The 20,074-nt window shown below is 38.3% G+C and overlaps 1 protein-coding gene across 2 annotated transcripts in view; it reads left to right on the plus strand.

The window, feature by feature from the left end:
- DPP8 (dipeptidyl peptidase 8) overlaps nt 1-20,074 on the plus strand; it is a 352,338-nt gene that overhangs the window by 146,417 nt on the left and 185,847 nt on the right. For both annotated transcript variants that reach the window (XM_053718538.1, XM_053718537.1), the window contains exons 14-20: nt 7,857-8,009; nt 8,807-8,942; nt 9,259-9,404; nt 12,633-12,779; nt 12,867-13,019; nt 17,710-17,852; nt 18,182-18,293. In XM_053718538.1, coding sequence (XP_053574513.1) covers nt 7,857-8,009; nt 8,807-8,942; nt 9,259-9,404; nt 12,633-12,779; nt 12,867-13,019; nt 17,710-17,852; nt 18,182-18,293 — 990 coding nt within the window. The remainder of the gene's footprint in view (nt 1-7,856; nt 8,010-8,806; nt 8,943-9,258; nt 9,405-12,632; nt 12,780-12,866; nt 13,020-17,709; nt 17,853-18,181; nt 18,294-20,074) is intronic.

Here is a 20,074-nt window from a genome sequence, read left to right on the forward strand (position 1 = left end):
GAAATTATTCCACCGAATGTCATTTGTAATAGTTGTCATGATAAACTTTTACATGCAGATAGTGTTTCTATCAGTAATAGTACATTGCCAGTTGCAGTTCCTTCAACTTCTAATGTGCATGATATACCTGTAAATTTTAAAGAATTTGTTTCTGATTCTATTATGAAGGCTTTGTCTGCATTTCCACCTTCTAATAAACGTAAGAGGTCTTTTAAAACTTTTTTTCTCATTTAGCTGATGAAATTTCAAATGACCAACAACACAATAATTCATCCTCTTCTGATGAGGATCTATCTGAAACAGAAGATCCTTCCTCAGATATTGACACTGACAAATCTGCTTATTTATTTAAAATAGAGTATATGCATTCTTTATTAAAAGAAGTGTTAATTACTTTGGATATTGAGGTAACCAGTCCTATTGACGTTCAGTCTAATAAACGTTTAAATGCTGTTTTTAAACCTCCTGTGGTTTCCCCGGGTGTTTTTCCCATTCCTGAGGCTATTTCTGATATGATTTCTAGGGAATGGAATAAGCCAGGTACTTCCTTTATTCCTTCTTCGAGGTTTAAGAGATTGTATCCTTTACCAGCAAAATCTATAGAGTTTTGGGAAAAGATCCCCAAAGTTGATGGGGCTATTTCTACTCTTGCTAAACGTACCACTATTCCTATGGCAGATAGCACTTCCTTTAAGGATCCTTTAGATAGGAAGCTTGAATCTTATCTAAGGAAGGCCTATTTCTATTCAGGTCATCTTCTCAGACCTGCTATTTCTTTGGGTGATGTTGCGGCTGCATCAACTTTCTGGTTGGAAAATTTAGCGCAACATGAATTGGATTCTGACATATCTAGCATTGTTCGCTTACTGCAACATGCTAATCATTTTATTTGTGATGCCATTTTTGATATTATCAAAATTGATGTTAGATCCATGTCTTTAGCTGTATTAGCCAGAAGAGCTTTGTGGCTTAAATCTTGGAATGCTGATATGACATCTAAATCTAGATTACTATCTCTTTCTTTCCAAGATAATAATTTATTTGGTTCTCAGTTGGATTCTATTATTTCAACTATCACTGGAGGGAAAGGAGTTTTTTTGCCTCAGGATAAAAAACCTAAGGGTAAATCTAAGGCTTCTAACCGTTTTCGTTCTTTTCGTCAGAACAAGGAACAAAAACTCATTCCTCCTCCCAAGGAATCTGCTTCCAGTTGAAAGCCTTCCTCAAATTGGAATAAATCCAAGCCATTTAGGAAACCAAAGTCTGCCCCTAAGTCTGCATGAAGGTGCGGCCCTCATTCCGGCTCAGCTGGTAGGGGGCAGATTTAGGTTTTTCAAGGATTTTTGGATAAAATCTGTCCAAAATCACTGGATTCAGAGCATTGTCTCTCAAGGGTATCGAATAGGATTCAAAGTAAGACCTCCTGTGAGAAGATTTTTTCTCTCACACATTCCTGTAAATCCAGTAAAAGCTCAGGCTTTTCTGAAGTGTGTTTCAGACCTGGAGTCTTCAGGGGTAATCATGCCAGTTCCTCCTCAGGAACACGGTTTGGGGTTTTATTCAAACCTATTTATTGTACCAAAGAAAGAAAATTTGTTCAGACCAGTTCTGGATCTGAAAATTTTGAATCGTTATGTAAGAGTACCAACTTTCAAGATGGTGACTATAAGGACTATTCTGCAGGATGCATACCTTCATATTCCGATTCATCCAGAACACTATCAGTTTCTGAGATTCTCTTTTCTAGACAAGCATTACCAATTTGTTGCTCTTCCATTTGGCCTAGCAACAGCTCCAAGAATATTTTCAAAGGTTCTGGGTGCCCTATTATCTGTAATCAGAGAACAGGGTATTGCGGTGTTTCCTTATTTGGACGATATCTTGGTACTAGCTCAGTCTTTACATACTGCAGAATCTCACACGAATCAACTAGTGTTGTTTCTTCGGAAACATGGTTGGAGGATCAATTTACCAAAAAGTTTCTTGATTCCTCAGACAAGGGTCACCTTTTTAGGCTTCCAGATAGATTCAGTGTCCATGACTCTGTCTCTAACAGACAAGAGACGTTTAAAATTGGTTGCAGCATGTCGGCTCCTTCAGTCTCAGTCATTCCCTTCAGTGGCTATGTGCATGGAAGTTTTAGGTCTCATGACTGCAGCATCGGACGCAATCCCCTTTGCTCGTTTTCACGAGACCTCTACAACTTTGTATGCTGAATCAATGGTGCAGGGATTATACAAAGATATCACAATTAATATCCTTGAATCCCAATGTACGACACTCTCTGACATGGTGGATAGATCACCATCGTTTAGTTCAAGGGGCTTCTTTTGTTCGCCCAACCTGGACTGTGATCACAACAGATGCGAGTCTTTCAGGTTGGGGAGCTGTTTGGGGGTTTCTGAGAGCACAAGGGGTTTGGAAATCTCAAGAGGCGAGATTACCAATAAATATTTTAGAACTCCGTGCAATTATCAGGGCTCTTCAGTTCTGGCCTCTACTAAAGAGAGAACCGTTCATTTGTTTTCAGACAGACAATATCACAACTGTGGCTTATGTCAATCATCAGGGTGGGACTCACAGTCCCCAAGCTATGAAAGAAGTATCTCGGATACTTGTTTGGGCGGAATCCAGCTCCTGTCTAATCTCTGCGGTGCATATCCCAGGTGTAGACAATTGGGAGGCGGATTATCTCAGCCGCCAGACTTTACATCCAGGGGAGTGGTCTCTCCATCCAGATGTGTTTTCTCAGATTGTTCAGATGTGTGGGGGCTTCCAGAGATAGATCTCTTGGCCTCTCATCTAAACAAGAAACTTCCCAGATACCTGTCCAGGTCCAGGGATGTTCAAGCGGAAGCAGTGGATGCGCTGACACTTCCTTGGTGTTATCAACCTGCTTACATCTTCCCGCCTCTAGTTCTCCTTCCAAGAGTGATCTCCAAAATCATCATGGAACAGTCTTTTGTGTTGCTGGTGGCTCCAGCATGGCCACACAGGTTTTGGTATGCGGATCTGGTTCGGATGTCCAGTTGCCCGCCTTGGCCACTTCCTTTACGGCCGGACCTACTATCTCAAGGTCCGTTTTTCCATCAGGATCTCAAATCATTAAATTTGAAGGTATGGAAATGGAACGCTTAGTTCTAAGTCATAGAGGTTTCTCTGATTCAGTGATTAATACTATGTTACAAGCTCGTCAATCTGTCTCTAGAAAGATTTATTATAGAGTTTGGAAGACTTACATTTCATGGTGTTCTTCTCGTAAATTCTCCTGGCATTCTTTTAGAATTCCTAGAATTTTGCAGTTTCTTCAGGATGGTTTGGATAAAGGTTTGTCTTCAAGTTCCTTGAAAGGACAAATCTCCGCTCTTTCTGTTTTATTTCACAGAAAGATTGCTATACTTCCTGATATACACTGTTTTGTACAGGCTTTAGTACGTATTAAGCCTGTCATTAAGTCAATTTCTCCTCCTTGGAGTCTTAATTTGGTTCTGAAGGCTTTACAGGCTCCTCCATTTGAACCTATGCATTCTTTGGACATTAAACTACTTTCTTGGAAAGTGTTGTTCCTTTTGGCTATCTCTTCTGCTAGAAGAGTTTCTGAGCTATCTGCTATTTCTTGTGAGTCCCCTTTTCTGATTTTTCATCAGGATAAGGCAGTTTTGCGGACTTCTTTTCAATTTTTACCTAAGGTTGTGAATTCTAACAACATTAGTAGAGAAATTGTTTTCCCTTCTTTATGTCCTAATCCTAAGAATTCTTTGGAAAGATCCTTACATTCTTTGGATGTGGTAAGAGCTTTGAAATATTATGTGGAAGCTACTAAAAATTTCAGGAAGACTTCCAGTCTATTTGTTTTATTTTCTGGTCCTAGGAAAGGTCAGAAAACTTCTGCTATTTCCTTGGCTTCTTGGTTGAAACTTTTGATTCATCAAGCTTATTTGGAGTCGGGTCAATCCCCGCCTCAGAGAATTACAGCTCATTCTACTAGATCAGTCTCCACTTTTTGGGCTTTTAAGAATGAAGCTTCAGTTGATCAGATTTGCAAAGCAGCAACTCGGTCCTCTTTGCATACATTTACTAAATTCTACCATTTTGATGTATTTGCTTCTTCGGAAGCAGTTTTTGGTAGAAAAGTTCTTCAGGCAGCTGTTTCAGTTTGATTCTTCTGCTTTTGATTTAAGTTTTTTTCTTTCAAAAGTGAAAATAAACTTATTTTTTGGGTTGTGAATTATTTTTTCAGCCGAATATGGCTGTTTTTATTTTATTCCCTCCCTCTCTAGTGACTCCACATCTTGGGTATTGATATCCCATATGTCACTAGCTCATGGACCCTTGCCAATTACATGAAAGAAAACATAATTTATGTAAGAACTTACCTGATAAATTCATTTCTTTCATATTGGCAAGAGTCCATGAGGCCCACCCCCTTTTTTATGGTGGTTATGATTTTTTTGTATAAAGCACAATTATTTCCAAATTTCCTTTGTTGATGCTTTCTACTCCTTTCTTTATCACCCCACTGCTTGGCTATTCGTTAAAATGAATTGTGAGTGTGGTGAGGGGTGTATTTATAGGCATTTTGAGGTTTGGGAAACTTTGCCCCTCCTGGTAGGATTGTATATCCCATATGTCACTAGCTCATGGACTCTTGCCAATATGAAAGAAATTAATTTATCAGGTAAGTACTTACATAAATTATGTTTTTTGGTTTTTAGAAATTCTTTAAATACTATTGTTCTTTACTCAGAAGAAAATATTGTGTGTGTATATGTATGTATGTCTGTTTGTATGTATGTGTGTATGTGTGTATATATATATATATATATATATATATATATATATATATATATATATATATATATATATATATATATATATATATATATACTTGAACTCAAGGATAGGAGTGCTATTGATTTAACTTGAGCTGTGGCTCTCAATAGCGTTAAATATTTTTGTGTTCCACTTGTAATCTAAGCCATAATAGTCAGTGAGGTTAATCAAAGTTGCCAGGGGTCCCTAGTGCTCAGTAAATGTTATTGTTCTGTTAAATATTGCTTTATTTCTGCTCTCATCTGTTTATACATAATGAACTGTCTGAAGATTGCAGTACATTGGTCTATTTTATATCAGTTGATCTCATGATTTTCTTTTGTAAAATGATAGTCCACAGGGCTCCATAACATGGGATATAAATCCCGCTTCTAGGAGGAGGCCAAGAACCAACACAAGTTTAAAATCCCTCCCACACCCCTATCTCTATCAAGTTATGTTCTTGGCCTCACAAGAGAAGGTTGAGAACAGAGGTGTTACAGCTACTTGCTTATGGATGTATGTTTGGGAGCTCAGACCAATGTGAGACCCTTTATCTCTGGGACATATCATTAGCAAACAAGACAAAAGAGATTTCACAGAAAGCTGAGTTATACAGGGACATAGGAATACCCTGTTATGTGAGCTGTTATCTCCATAGGGATTTCAACCACAACTAGCCTCAGGCATTGCGGGGAGCATGTCCCTTAGTCTCCCTCTGTGGGATTAAAGGTATTTCTTCTAAAATCATCTGATATACTTGTACAAGAACTGGATGGGCGCTCTCCTGCATACAGATTTCTTCAAGTTCAGTGTAGTGAGTTCTGCAAAGGTAAGTGCAACACACTCACAGTTTTACTGTTTCATATGAATGAATTTATACATATTTGCGTGTGTTGAGGATCGGTAACACGCCATCACTTTCTATCAGTATATTTGGAATTTTCCTGCATATAAACATTAAAACTGGGAAGAGGTTCACAAAGTTATTTGCTTGGAATGTGAATATATTTCATTCACCTTGATTGCTACATAATGTTTGTTAATGCTTTACCAGTTTGGGGATTAACACTTGTAGTGAGCTTGTCCCTAATTATAGATCCTAAAGCATAGATCCCAGCATTAACCATGACAGCATTTACCCTCCTGCATTAAGGCGGAGCTGCCCTCTGGTTGGGTGTTGCAGGTCTCTCCCATCCTCTATCATTAGTATCTTCTTCATAAAAGTGACGCCACTGTTTCTTTTACTAGGTGTATACATTTTTTTATTTCATGTCAGTTTTTTGTTGATATTATTGATTGTTTTTTGTTTCTGCACTGTGCACTTATTTTTGTTCTATTCATACTGTTGGAAAAAGATTTCTTTATTTTCTTTTGATTTAAATTATTTTTTGGAAAAATTTAAAAACTAGTATATATATGTTTTTTGACTAAAAGAGTGCTTAATTCCCTGTCTTTTTTTGGTAGTGTGTACACTTTCATTTCTTTCTCTTTTTCTATAAGAATTCCCCCCCATGTGACAGCCATCAGTCAATTACAAATGCATATATTCTGTGAATTCTTGCACATGCTCAGTAGGAGCTGGTGACTTTAAAACGTGTAAATATAAAAAGACTGTGCACGTTTTGTTAATTGAAGCAAGTTGGAAAGTTTTTTAAAATTGCAAGCTCTATCTGAATCATGAAAGTTTAATTTTTAACTTGAGTGTTCCTTTTATCAACACATTGCAATTGAGCCTAATTTAAAATTTAATTGAATTTTAAAATGACCTGCAGAAAGAAAATTCACTTAAAAAATCTTATCGCAGAAAGTGAAAAAAGTTCTGCCTCTGGAAAGTGTATACTGAAATAGCAAGAGGAGATTAAATAAAATAAAAAATCCTCCAACAAATATTCAAATGCATTTTGTAGAAGAGTCTTTTGTATTATCTGTATAGTTCTGTTTCCTTTATATGCTGATTACGTCACACAACAGCGTTTGTATGGTATGTTTGTTTTATAGTGGAAATATTACATGCTCTAGTTCGATAGAACGTGTAATTTTAGCACTAGAGACCCGGCAGTTTGGGAGACAAAGAGAAATAATGGTGCCAAGTGCAACTTATGTTGGTCCAATCATCAGCAGTAGTTATATAACACTGCAGTTTGACTGCCACAGCTGATTGGGTGACCAGCAGTTAACACGTGGGATCAGCAATTTTATGTGGTATTTTAACTGTGTGTTTAGCGGCTTTGCAGGGGTTAAACACATAGAGTTCCAGGGTCGCTAGTGCTGAAATTATGTGCTGTAGCGAATTGGAGCATGTAATCTTTCCACTATAATGGCACTTTAATTAACATTGCTGAAGCACCTAATTCAAATAAAGAGGATTATGTTCAGCATTATCAGTTGTTTTTTGTAGTGTTTAACTTGGCTTCTGTTTTAAAGATTTACATATATTACATTATTAAAGATAGCCCTATCCCTTTCTAATTTTTATCCTTTACTTGTAAAGTGCCAGTCTCTTCTTTATCCTTCTGCTGCATAGGATAATTGGGGCGCTTTACAGATATATTCCCAGACAGCCTGTTTCTGCAAGCTGACATGTTTTATGTTAAAGGGATACTTAACCCATGATTCAGATAGAGCATGCAGTTTTAATCAACTTTCTAAATTTTCTTTGTTCTCTTGCTATCTTTATTTCAAAAGCAGAAATCTAAAGATTAGGAGCCGGCCCATTTTTGGTTCAGAACCTGGAATATGCTTGCTTATTGGTAGCTAAATGTAGCCACCAATAAGCAAGCGCTATCCAGGCTTCTGAACCTAAAATGGGCTGGCTCCTAAGCTTTACGTTCCTGCTTTTTAAATAAAGATAGCAAGAGAATGAAGATAAAATGATAATAGGAGTAAATTTGAAAGTTGCTTAAAATTACATACACTGAATCATGAAAGAAAGAATTTGGGGTTAATATCCCTTTAAGGGTGTTTTATATTGCAGTGGCATTTTCTATCTCTTAATGGGATAATGTTGCTCTATTTTTCTGATAATTCTACCTTTCTCCTAGATACGAGTGGACGAGATAAACAAGTTGGTGTATTTTGAGGGTACAAAGGACACACCTCTTGAGCACCATCTGTATGTCGCCAACTACGACACCCCTAGGGAGGTGAAAAGACTGACTGATCTTGGCTTTTCCCATGCCTGCTGTGTCAGCCAGGTAAAACAAAACAAAAGTACCTAATAAAATAATTAAATAGAGCTATAAGTGATAGAATATAAAGCTTTTCATATACTATCTCATGTAGCCGACACAATATCAGGTAAAGAATTATCTTACAAACAATCCAATCTTAACTGTTTTCTATGCCAGTGTATTGAGTTTGATTGCTAAACATTCCAAGAGGAATTAGTTGTTGTCAAAATAGAATGATAAAGCTTTAAACCCTGACTTGTGATTTAATACTTATGAATATTGCACATATGAAGAGTTCCAGTATTGTTTATAGTAGACATGTCATTCCAAATGCCGGTGTGGACTTAGCACAAGTATCAATGAAGCAATATGAGGAGGCTTATCAAGCCCAAATCCCAATGCATAAACAAACAATGTCCTCCAGCTTCTGATATTTTAAAATGGACTTTAATTATACAAAGATGGGTCCAAAGTACAGCACTGTTCCAGGCTAGTTCATGCCCTTCATCATGCTTCATGAAGGGCATAAACTAGCCCGAAACATTGCTGTACTTTGGACCCATGTTTGTATAATAAAGGTAAATTTTAAAATATCAGAAGCTGGAGAACATTGTTTAGACATGTAATTCCATAATACATTATCAGTGTAATCAGCAAAAGCATTTATCTTAAATTGTCAACTCCTTGTTTTGACTTGGCTGTTTTTGCAATTTTCCACTGTTTTGATGTGCACCGTCTAAGATGGCTCGTGGTTTGAATTTTATAGAGAGTACAGGGACACATCTAAAAGGATTTTTCTGTATTTTTTTGGTTCTCTACAGCACTGTGATATGTATATCAGTAGATACAGCAGCCAGGCTGTCCCACACTCTGTGCATCTCTTCCATATAACAGGCACTGGAGCAGACCCAGCACAAAGGGACAAAGAATTCTGGGCCACACTCCTGGAGTCGCCAGGTAAGGAGGGGTGAGGGTATGATGAGGCAATATTTCCAGTGACATATAAGTTTTACTCCTGTTCTGCAGAGTGTGCAACATATAATATAAAGACAAGATATTTTAGATATCATGAAGAACTGATGATATAATAGAGAACTGATGTATAAAAGCATATAGTTTCTCAGCAGACTAAGAGTTATGTTATGTGTATTAAATAACTTACAATAGCCCAACAGAGATTGCTTTGTATGTTCATTGCTTTTTTATAGAGTTGACAATTTAAATGTAACAGTGTTCAACCAACAAAGTCTGTGTATTTCTTGCTTTTGTATAGGAACACTTCCTGGATATATTGCTCCAGAAATATTCTCCTTCCCCAGCCGTACCGGCTTTACATTGTATGGCATGATGTATCGACCTCATCAGCTGCAGCCTGGGAAGAAATACCCAACTGTGCTCTTTATCTACGGGGGACCACAGGTGAGACTTTAACTTAAAATAACCAACAGTAATAATTGTATTTTCTCTTGATAATGTAATTGGTGGATGTATAGTCTTGAGTCCCTGAAGTTAGGTAGAGATCTCCTTCTGCATGTACCCTCTAATTCCCGCTGGGTTTATTTCTGGTTTTGTGCAGTTTAAGTATGGTAGTGTGGGCTGTACTTGTTTTTTGTTTTGTTTTTGTACACTTACAGAAGAAATACTTTAGCCCCTCTCATTATGGCTTCCTGCTGCTGTCAGACTTTCTATATCCAAACCCCTGACAAACAAGCATCACTGTTTTTTGCCAGTGGATAACTTAGGCTTTGCCCTTTATCTTCAATGGGGTTGCCTTATCCTATCTATAGTCCTTGTTACAACTGACAAGGATGCATATGCAGTGTTTTATCGCTGGATGTCTTCTGGTGTGTGGTCTGTGCATTGTGATTCACTTGAAGTCAATTTAAGCTCCAGCTAACATCCATTGTAAACCCAGGTTGCATGTTCCTTTTAATTGCAGCTTCATTGGGTAAAGGATATCAGGGATGCTACTTTTTAGGGTTTTTAATACAACTATTTTTCAATTTTGCCATTTGCTGTTTTCGCCCACACCTTTTTCCCATTGCTTAGAGCTCATAACAATCCTTTTGTGTGTCATTTATAACTTATTGCTCTTGCTTGAGGGCCTAGTACTAGAACAGCCCTTTTATAGAGGCAAAGACTAACATTTTCAATGTAATTAACATTTTTACTATGTACTGCGCAAGCAGTAGTTTGTACGTATATTTATTTCACAATTACTGCTACCCTGCATACTGTAAGTCCTTTCTTTAGACATCTCTGGTAAGAGCTACACTTTCTTCATCTACTAGTCTTTGTGAAAGCAGGAAGCAGGTACAGTGTTCTCCACAGAAAATGTTGCCAGCTGGGTGGCATTCTAAAGTAGCTTGGTGGGGTCAGTGTAATACTTTGTAACAGTTTTACATTTTCTGCTATCCAAAACACAAATGAATTGTATCATTTAACAAATTCCTTTAATGATAATTTGGGCAATAAACATTGAACATTTTGGATATTAGCCAATTTTATCTTATTTTTGGCTAAAATTTAAGCTGGGTGGTACACACATTAATAAGGGCCTGGAGACAACACTGAGGTATGCAAACTTAAAGGGACATAATACTCATATGTTAAATCACTTGAAACTGATGCAGTATAACTGTAAAAAGCTGACAGGAAAATATCAACTGAGCATCTGTATGTAAAAAAGGAAGATATTTTACCTCACAATCTCCTCAGCTCAGCAGAGTTAGTTCTGTGTAAAAAGTTATACTCAGCAGCTGCCCAGCTGCAGGAAAAAAAATTAAAAAAAAATATGAAGAAATGAACTGCAGCCAATCAGCATCAACAGTGCTGATGTCATGAACTCTTTTACTGTTATCTCATGAGATTTGACTTAACTCTCATGAGATTTCATAGTAAACTTCCTTTAAACTGAATAGGGAAATAACATGAGAGTGCACGAGACTCAACCCCTTAGCTGTCCCGGGACAGACATACTGATTTGCTGCTTAGAAGTCCTTTACAATGGGATGTGGCTACTGAGGAACTTTTGAGGTAAAATATCTTTCTTTTTTACATAGAGATGTTCAGGTGATATTTTCTAGTCAGCTTTTTACAGCTATACTGCATCACTTTCAAGTGTTTCAACATTTAGGTATTATGGCCCTTTAAGTATTAATTGGCCCTACACCCTAATGATTTGGTCTCATAGAAATTCCTTGCACTCACGCTCTTTAAGGAATAGAGTAAACATTTTTGTGTTTTACAAAATGTTAATTTGATCCATGGGCCTCAAAATGTTTTTCCCCGGTAAAATGTCTAATTAAAGGGACAATATACACCAATTCTCATATAACTGCATGTAATAGACACTACTATAAAGAAAAATATGCACAGAAACTGATATAAAAATCCAGTCTAAGACCTTATAAAACAAACTTACTTAGACGCTCCCAGTTTAGCACTGCTAAGGTAAGGCTAAGACACCCACTGAAAGGGAGGGGCTGGGAAAGCAGAAAAAGGAAGATAGTCCCTTCCTCCCCTGCATATGAAAACATCCATTACACAACAAGGAGTCTGTAGACATCAGTATGCATCAAAACTTCAGGGTTTGCTTAGGAGTCTGATAATCAGCACAATGTTATTTAAAAATAAGCAAAACTATAAATTTTTACAAAAACGCTCCAAGATGGGCTATATAAATAGATCATCTACAAAACCTTTATGCAAATAAAAATCTAGTGTACAATAACACTAAGCTTGGTAAAAAACAATACAATATATGCTATGTATTATTTGCCTTTTCTGTTAAATTGAGTGGGATCACAAAGAGACTGGCGTGCATACTTCATACTAAAGTGTGTTGCAGTAGCTTGACCTTGCTACGCAGTGGTTGATTACACAGTGTAAGCGAGTATACACTATATAAACAAATTATAATTAAGGCTTTTTATAGGGTGCATTTCTGGACTGCTCTGATATTGCTGTTTAAATGCTTGTAAAATGTTTTTTGTGTGCAGATCTTTTTTTTTTAATCTCCTGTTTTATTAATTATGTATATTTATACGTATGTAAAAACCCTTTAATACCACAGAAAGGCCAAAGGTTAGTCAAGTCCCATATGTGAGATCCAACATAATTTTTGAGGAAACCTCTTATCCTGGTCAGAGATTCTAGTAGGTTTAAATAATTTCAATTCAAGGAAAATGTGTTCATACAATAGATATATCTATATTATTTATATTGTTTGTGGCAAAATATTGAATTACTCTGGTATTTTATCCTTGAACTTGTGTTTACTGAGTAGGTCTTTGAATAAGCTAGAATTTTTTTTAGTTGGTTCTTTCATTTATGTATGGTAATCGATAGAAGCAATGTGTAGTAGGTCTTTATTGCTACTCACTTACTGGATAAAGCGAAATATGATGCAAAGTTTTCAATGACTAATTTCTATTGGAGAACCTACTTTTAGAATCTTGAATTCTCCGTGAAAGATAAATTGGGCTAAATCTGCATCCATTAAGTGTCTGTAAGGAAATTGTAGAGAATCGTGATTAACATACTTTTATTAAGCACTTTATAAAATTGCTCAAAAAATCCCTTGCATTGTGTGTGGCTGCTTTTTTTTTTTTAACTGCTTGAATGTGACTTTGTCATGTATAACAGGTGCAATTGGTTAACAATCGATTCAAAGGAGTAAAGTATTTCCGGCTAAACACTTTGGCATCTCTGGGGTACGTGGTGGTTGTTATTGACAATCGAGGTTCCTGTCACCGTGGGCTGAAATTTGAAGGAGCCTTCAAGTACAAAATGGTAAGGGAATCTGGTAAAGAACCAGGTGAAGCAAAATGCTTAAAGGGTCATGAAAACATTCACTTTTTTATCTTTCTGTTTCCACAGGGCCAGGTAGAGATAGAAGATCAGGTGGAGGGACTGCAGTATCTTGCAGCCAAACACAGCTTTTTAGATCTTGACCGTGTGGGAATCCATGGATGGTCATATGGAGGCTATCTCTCACTTATGGCCTTAATTCAGCGGCCTGATATATTTAGGGTAAGTTGTATATTATCCTATTCTTTTATCTTTTAAATATTAATCTACTTTGATTTTTTCCACTTGTTTTGATTTAATTTTTTCTATAAGGTACGACGAGTCCACGGATTCATCCTTTACTTGTGGGATATTATCCTCCTGCTAACAGGAAGTGGCAAAGGGCACCACAGCAGAGCTGTCTATATAGCTCCTCCCTTAGCTCCACCCCCCACTCATTCTCTTTGCCTTCTCTAAGTACTAGGAAGGGTAAAGTGAAAGAGGTGATAAAATATTAGTTTTTTATTTCTTCACTCAAGAGTTTTTATGTTTTAAATGGTATCGGTGTGTACTATTTACTCTCAGGCAGCAGATGGATGAAGACTTCTGCCTGGAGGATGATGATCTTAGCATTTGTAACTAAGATCCAGTGCTGTTCCCACAGAGGCTGAGGGGTACAAGAAACTTCAGTGTGAGGAACGTTTTCATGCTATATAGCAGTGAGGTATGTTCAGTCATTTTTTCTGGAGAGACTGTGTATTTCAGAATGGCTGACAGTATCCCCATGAGGTTAAGGGTAAGCTATAGAAAGGCATTACTAAGCTTGCATAAGGGGCTAATTAAAAAATGGTTGGCACTGAGTTTTGAATGTTTGTGGGCAAACGTTTTTTGAACTGGGAGTGCTGTTAACGTTTTGTGGGCAATAACGTTTTTTGGGCAACTTTATTGAGGGTACACTTGGCTTATCTTTTGGGTCTCAGAACCCACATGGCTAGTTTTAAACCGCTCTGGTGCGGTTCTTTGAGGCTGTAGAGACATCGAGTGAGATGGGCGGGGCCTATTTTCGCGCCTCAGATGCGCTCTTGTTTTTACTCTGCAAGCAGCAAGCTCCAACTCCTGAGGGCCCTTGTTTTGGGCCAAATCGAAGCTTTAACCCCATATTTACAATCCCTGAGTGCAGGTAGGCGCCACAGCAGGGCTGTGGCAATGTGCTGGGGGTATTTTTTCCGGATTTAGGCCTTATTTCAATCCGGTTTGCACAATAAACGGTTAAATGTTAAATTTTCTTGTGGAGCAAACTTAACTACACATATTGAGTCTGCTATCAAAAATTTGAAAAATTTGGTGCATTTTAAAGCAGTTTTGCAGACCGTGTATGCTTTTTTTCTCTTAAAGGCGCAGTACCCTTTTTTAAGATTATTTTTTTCACTAAATAAAGTGTTTTCATGCTTGTTTGTAGTCATTACTAGCCTGTTCAACATGTCTGACATTGAGGAAAGTCATTGTTCAATATGTTTAGAAGCCATTGTGGAACCCCCACTTAGAATGTGTCCCTCATGCACTGAAAGGTCAATAAATTGCAAAGAACATATATTAGCTACTAAAAGTATGTCGCAGGATGATTCTCAGTCAGAAGGGAATCAGGTTATGCCATCTAATTCTCCCCAAGTGTCACAACCATTAACGCCCGCACAAGCGACGCCAAGTACTTCTAGTGCGTCTAATTCTTTCACCCTGCAAGATATGGCCGCAGCTATGAATACTACCCTCACAGATGTTTTATCTAAGCTGCCTGGGTTGCAGGGGAAGCGCAGTAGGTCTGGTGTGAGAACAAATGCTGAGCCCTCTGACACTTTATTAGCCATATCCGATGTAGCCTCACAATGTTCTGAGTTGGGGGTGAGGGATTTGCTGTCTGGGGGAGAGATTTCTGATTCAGGAAAGATGTTCCCTCAGACAGACTCAGATATGATGGCATTTAAATTTAAACTCGAACACCTCCGCTTGTTGCTCAGGGAGGTTTTAGCGACTCTGGATGATTGTGACCCTATTGTAGTTCCAGAGAAATTATGTAAAATGGACAGATTTCTAGAGGTTCCTGCCTACACTGATGTTTTTCCGGTCCCTAAGAGGATTTGGACATTGTTACTAATGAGTGGGATAGACCAGGTATTCCGTTCGCTCCCCCTCCTACTTTTAAGAAAATGTTTCTCATATCAGACACCATGCGGGACTCGTGGCAGATGGTCCCTAAGGTGGAGTGAGCTATTTCTACCCTGGCTAAGCGTACAACTATACCTATTGAGGACAGTTGTGCTTTCAAAGATCCTATGGATAAAAAATTAGAGGGTCTCCTAAAGAAAATATTTGTTCATCAGGGTTTTCTTCTCCAACCTATAGCGTGCATTGTTCCTGTAACTACTGCAGCTGCTTTTTGGTTCGAGGCTCTGGAGGAGGCTCTTCAGGTTGATACCCCATTAGATGATATTCTGGATAGAATTTGGGCTCATTACAGATGCCGCTTTTCAACTGGCTAAATTAGCGGCAAAGAATTCAGGTTTTGCCATTTTAGCGCGTAGAGCGTTATGGCTTAAGTCCTGGTCTGCTGATGTGTCATCAAAATCTAAGCTTTTAGCCATCCCTTTCAAGGGTAAGACCCTATTCAGGCCTGAACTGAAAGAGATCATTTCAGACATCACTGGAGGGAAAGGCCATGCCCTTCCTCAGGATAAGACAAATAAGATGAGGACCAAACAAAATAATTTTCGTTCCTTTCGAAACTTCAAAGGTGGTCCCTCTACCTCTTCCCCTGCTGCAAAGCAAGAGGGGAATTTTGATCAATCCGAGTCAGTCTGGAGACCTAACCAGACTCGGAACAAGGGTAAACAGACGTCCAGGACTCCTGGGCTTTAGAAATCGCAACCCAGGGGTACCTTCTAGATTTCAAAGATTCTCCTCCAAGGGGGAGATTCCATCTTTCTCAATTGTCTGTAAACCAGACAGAAAGAGAGGCGTTCTTACACTGTGTAGAAGACCTATATACCATGGGAGTGATCTGCCCAGTTCCGAAAACAGAACAGGCAGGAGTTCTACTCCAATCTGTTTGGAACCTTCAGACCAATTTTAGATCTCAAGATCCTAAACAAATTCCTCAGAGTCCCATCCTTCAAGATGGAGACCATTCAGACTATTTTACCAATGATCCAGGAGGGTCAATATATGACCACCGTGGACTTAAAGGATGCGTATCTACACATCCCTATCCACAAAGATCATCACCAGTTCCTCAGGTTCGCCTTTCTGGACAAGCATTATCAGTTTGTCGCTCTTCCCTTCGGGTTGGCCACAGCTCCCAGAATTTTCACAGAGGTGCTAGGGTCCCTTCTGGCGGTTCCTAGGCCGCGGGGCATAGCAGTGGCTAGTTTCTAGTTTCTCTTCGGCTGACTGCTTGGAGATTGAACGCTTGATTTGATCCAAGCGGAGTTTCTCTGAGTCAGTCATAGATACCTTGATTCAGGCTCGAAAGCCTGTCACTAGGAAAATTTATCATAAGATATGGCGTAAATATCTTTATTGGTGCAAATCCAAAGGCTACTCAGGGAGTAAGATCAGGATTCCTAGGATTTTGTCCTTTCTCCAAGAAGGATTGGAGAAGGGGCTATCAGCGAGTTCCTTAAAGGGACAGATATCTGCTTTTTCAATTCTACTGCACAAGCGTCTGGCAGATGTTCCAGACGTTCAGTCGTTCTGTCAGGCTTTAGTTAGAATCAAGCCTGTGTTTAAACCTGTTGCTCCGCCATGGAGTTTGAATTTAGTTCTTCAAGGGGTTCCATTTGAACCTATGCATTTCATAGATATTAAGCTTCTATCTTGGAAAGTTCTGGTTTTAGTTGCTATCTCTTCGGCTCGAAGAGTTTCTGAACTATCTGCATTGCAATGCGACTTGCCTTATCTTGTTTTCCATGCTGATAAGGTGGTTTTGCATACCAAACCTGGATTCCTTCCTAAGGTTGTTACTAATAGGAACATCAATCAGGAAATTTTTGTTCCTTCTCTGTGTCCTAATCCTTCCTCTAAGAAGGAGCGTCTGTTGCACAACTTGGACGTGGTTCGTGCTTTGAAGTTTTACTTGCAAGCAAACAAAGATTTCTGTCAAACATCTTCTTTGTTTGATGTCTATTACGGAAAACGTAGGGGTCAAAAAGCTACGGCTACCTCTCTTTCTTTTTGGCTGAAAAGCATCATCCGTTTGGCATAGGAGACTGCTGGACAGCAGCCTCCTGAAAGGATTACAGCTCACTCTACTAGAGCGGTGGCTTCCACATGGGCTTTTAAAAATGATGCTTCTGTTGAAAAGATTTGTAAGGCTGCGACTTGGTCTTCGCTTCATGCCTTTTCCAAATTTTACTAATTTGATACTTTTGCTTCTTCGGAGGCTATTTTTGGGAGAAAAGTTCTTCAAGCAGTGGTGCCTTCTGTTTAACCATCTATCTTGTCCCTCCCGTTCATCCGTGTCCTGTAGCTTTGGTATTGTATCCCACAAGTAAAGGATGAATCCATGGACTCGTCGTACCTTATAGAAGAAAAGTAAATTTATGCTTACCTGATAAATTCATTTCTTCTATGGTATGACGAGTCAACGGCCCGCCCTGTCATTTTAAGACAGATTATATTTTTTGATTTTAAACTTCAGTCACCTCTGCACCTTTTAGTTTCTCCTTTTTCTTCCTGTACCTTCGGTCGAATGACTAGGGGGTGGAGCTAAGGGAGGAGCTATATAGACAGCTCTGCTGTGGTGCCCTTTGCCACTTCCTGTTAGCAGGAGGATAATATCCCACAAGTAAAGGATGAATCCGTGGACTCGTCGTACCATAGAAGAAATTAATTTATCAGGTAAGCATAAATTTACTTTTTTCTGTCTTTTTTTATGCAGGTGGCTATTGCAGGAGCTCCTGTGACTCTCTGGATCTTTTATGATACTGGATACACTGAGAGGTACATGGGACATCCAGACCAGAATGAACATGGCTACTATTTGGGCTCTGTGGCTATGCAAGCAGAAAAGTTCCCCTCTGAGTAAGTTCCCCTCTGACTTTTACAATTTGATGGTTTCTGACCATTGCCATTTTATATGAACTACACTAAATCCAATATTTATAGTCTCCATATTTTTTTGGAAGCCCTATTTACATTCAATTTGCAGTTTCTTGACCTCTGTGCGCATTCTAGATGAAAATCCAAAACCGGTTTTCTTTATGAAATGTCCAATACTTGTACAGAGGCAAACTTGTGCCAATATCAATCTTTTTACCGTGTAATGTATAAAAGGGCCTCTGTGCCAACATGTATCATTGTTTGCTTTACTAACAGCAATACATTGAATTATCTCTTCCTCATATTCACAGGCCCAGTCGCTTGCTGCTCTTACACGGTTTCCTGGATGAGAACGTGCATTTTGCACACACCAGCATACTGCTTAGCTTTCTGGTCCGCAGTGGAAAACCTTATGACCTGCAGGTGAGCACGTTGCTGACAGATCTCTATTTTAATTATAATGGATCAGGCTGCCTTCATTTGTATGTGGATATCTATGAATATATATTTTTTTAACATGATAAAGTATTATAAAGTATACTTCTATCATTAGTTTCACTTTTTTATTGATTCATAACCAGATAGTTAACATGATCCTTCCACCTAGAATAAGGCAGAAACGTTTAACAAGAGTGGACTGGGAGAAGAGGTGCTTGCAGGTTCAGTTTTCTATCTCACTCCAGTTGTTTGAAGTCTGTGCTTAGAGAAAATGACTTTATCTGGAGCTCTGCTCTGTATTTTGCGCAAATTACACATATAGTCTGTACTTGCATCTTTGCTATGACCCCTTTCTGTTCCAGCTAGTAAGGGTCATGCTAAATCATACACTGCCTTAAATCTAGTCACTACACCTCTTGTATTCCATTGTTGGCTATACAGTGGCATGCAGTCGCCTATATGTATATCTCCTTCTAATGCCCGATTTACTGCTTCTTTCCCACTGTCCCTTCCCTTACTGTAGGGACTTCTAACATGAATGTTATGCAGATTTGTATTCACATATGCAACAGACTATTTTCTGCATGCTATTATATCAACCCACATTAATATCCTTATGTTAGCTCCTCAGCCACAGACATCCAGACAATGGCTTAGTTTGGAGCAATGAAGCAGAATATTATTTAGTTGATAATTGTTATTTATTGTGAATTAATTGGCTTGGCTAAACTTTAAAAGGGACATAAAACTCACAATTTTTCTTTCATGATTCAGATAGAGCATACAATTTATAACAACTTTACAATTCTCTGATCAAATTTTCTTCATTTTCTTGTTATCCTTTGTTGAAATTCAGGAAGATAAGCTCATCCGTGTGCACGTGTCCATGGTATACTATATGGCAGCATTTTTGCAACAATGTTATGCATACACAAGGGCATTATTTGGCAGCACTATTTCATGTCATGTAGTTCTCCAGACATGTGCACACTACCTATCCAGATATCTCTTCAACAAAGAATAACATGAAAACGAAGCAAATTTTAAAATAGAAGTACATTGGAAACTTTTTTTAAACTGTATCTGAATCATGAAAGAAAAATTTTGGGTTTCATGTCCCTTTTAAGACTGAAAAAAAAAGAGAATGAAGGAGGAGGGGGCTGCATACTAAATGTTCAATCTGAAGTTTCCTTCTTTCTCCATGTGGTTGCTTCACATGTTTTCACTTGTAAAGAAATAGCTTTAAAGGGACATAATCAAAATGTAAATGTATACAAGATTTTAATTTTGAATTGAAGCATTTTTGCAGTATTTTGTATAACAAATAATGCATGCCCATGGGTACCATCATTTAAACACTGTGCTAGTTCAGAGAGCAAGCAGTGGCATATGTCATGTCACTGATTACTTAAAGGGACATAATACTCATATGCTAAATCACTTGAAACTGATGCAGTATAACTGTAAAAAGCTAACAGTAAAATATCACCTGAGCATCTCTATGTAAAAAAAGAAGATATTTCTTTCATGTAATTGGCAAGAGTCCATGAGCTAGTGACGTATGGGATATACAATCCTACCAGGAGGGGAAAAGTTTCCCAAACCTCAAAATGCCTATAAATACACCCCTCACCACACTCAAACTTTACAAACTTTGCCTCCTATGGAGGTGGTGAAGTAAGTTTGTGCTTGATTTTCTTAGTTGATATGAGCTTCTCAGCATTTTGAAGCCCGATTCCTCTCAGAGTACAGTGTTTTTTTGTCAG

Source organism: Bombina bombina, chromosome 6 (assembly GCF_027579735.1).
Source record: "Bombina bombina isolate aBomBom1 chromosome 6, aBomBom1.pri, whole genome shotgun sequence".
Classification (NCBI taxonomy): Eukaryota; Metazoa; Chordata; class Amphibia; order Anura; family Bombinatoridae; genus Bombina; species Bombina bombina.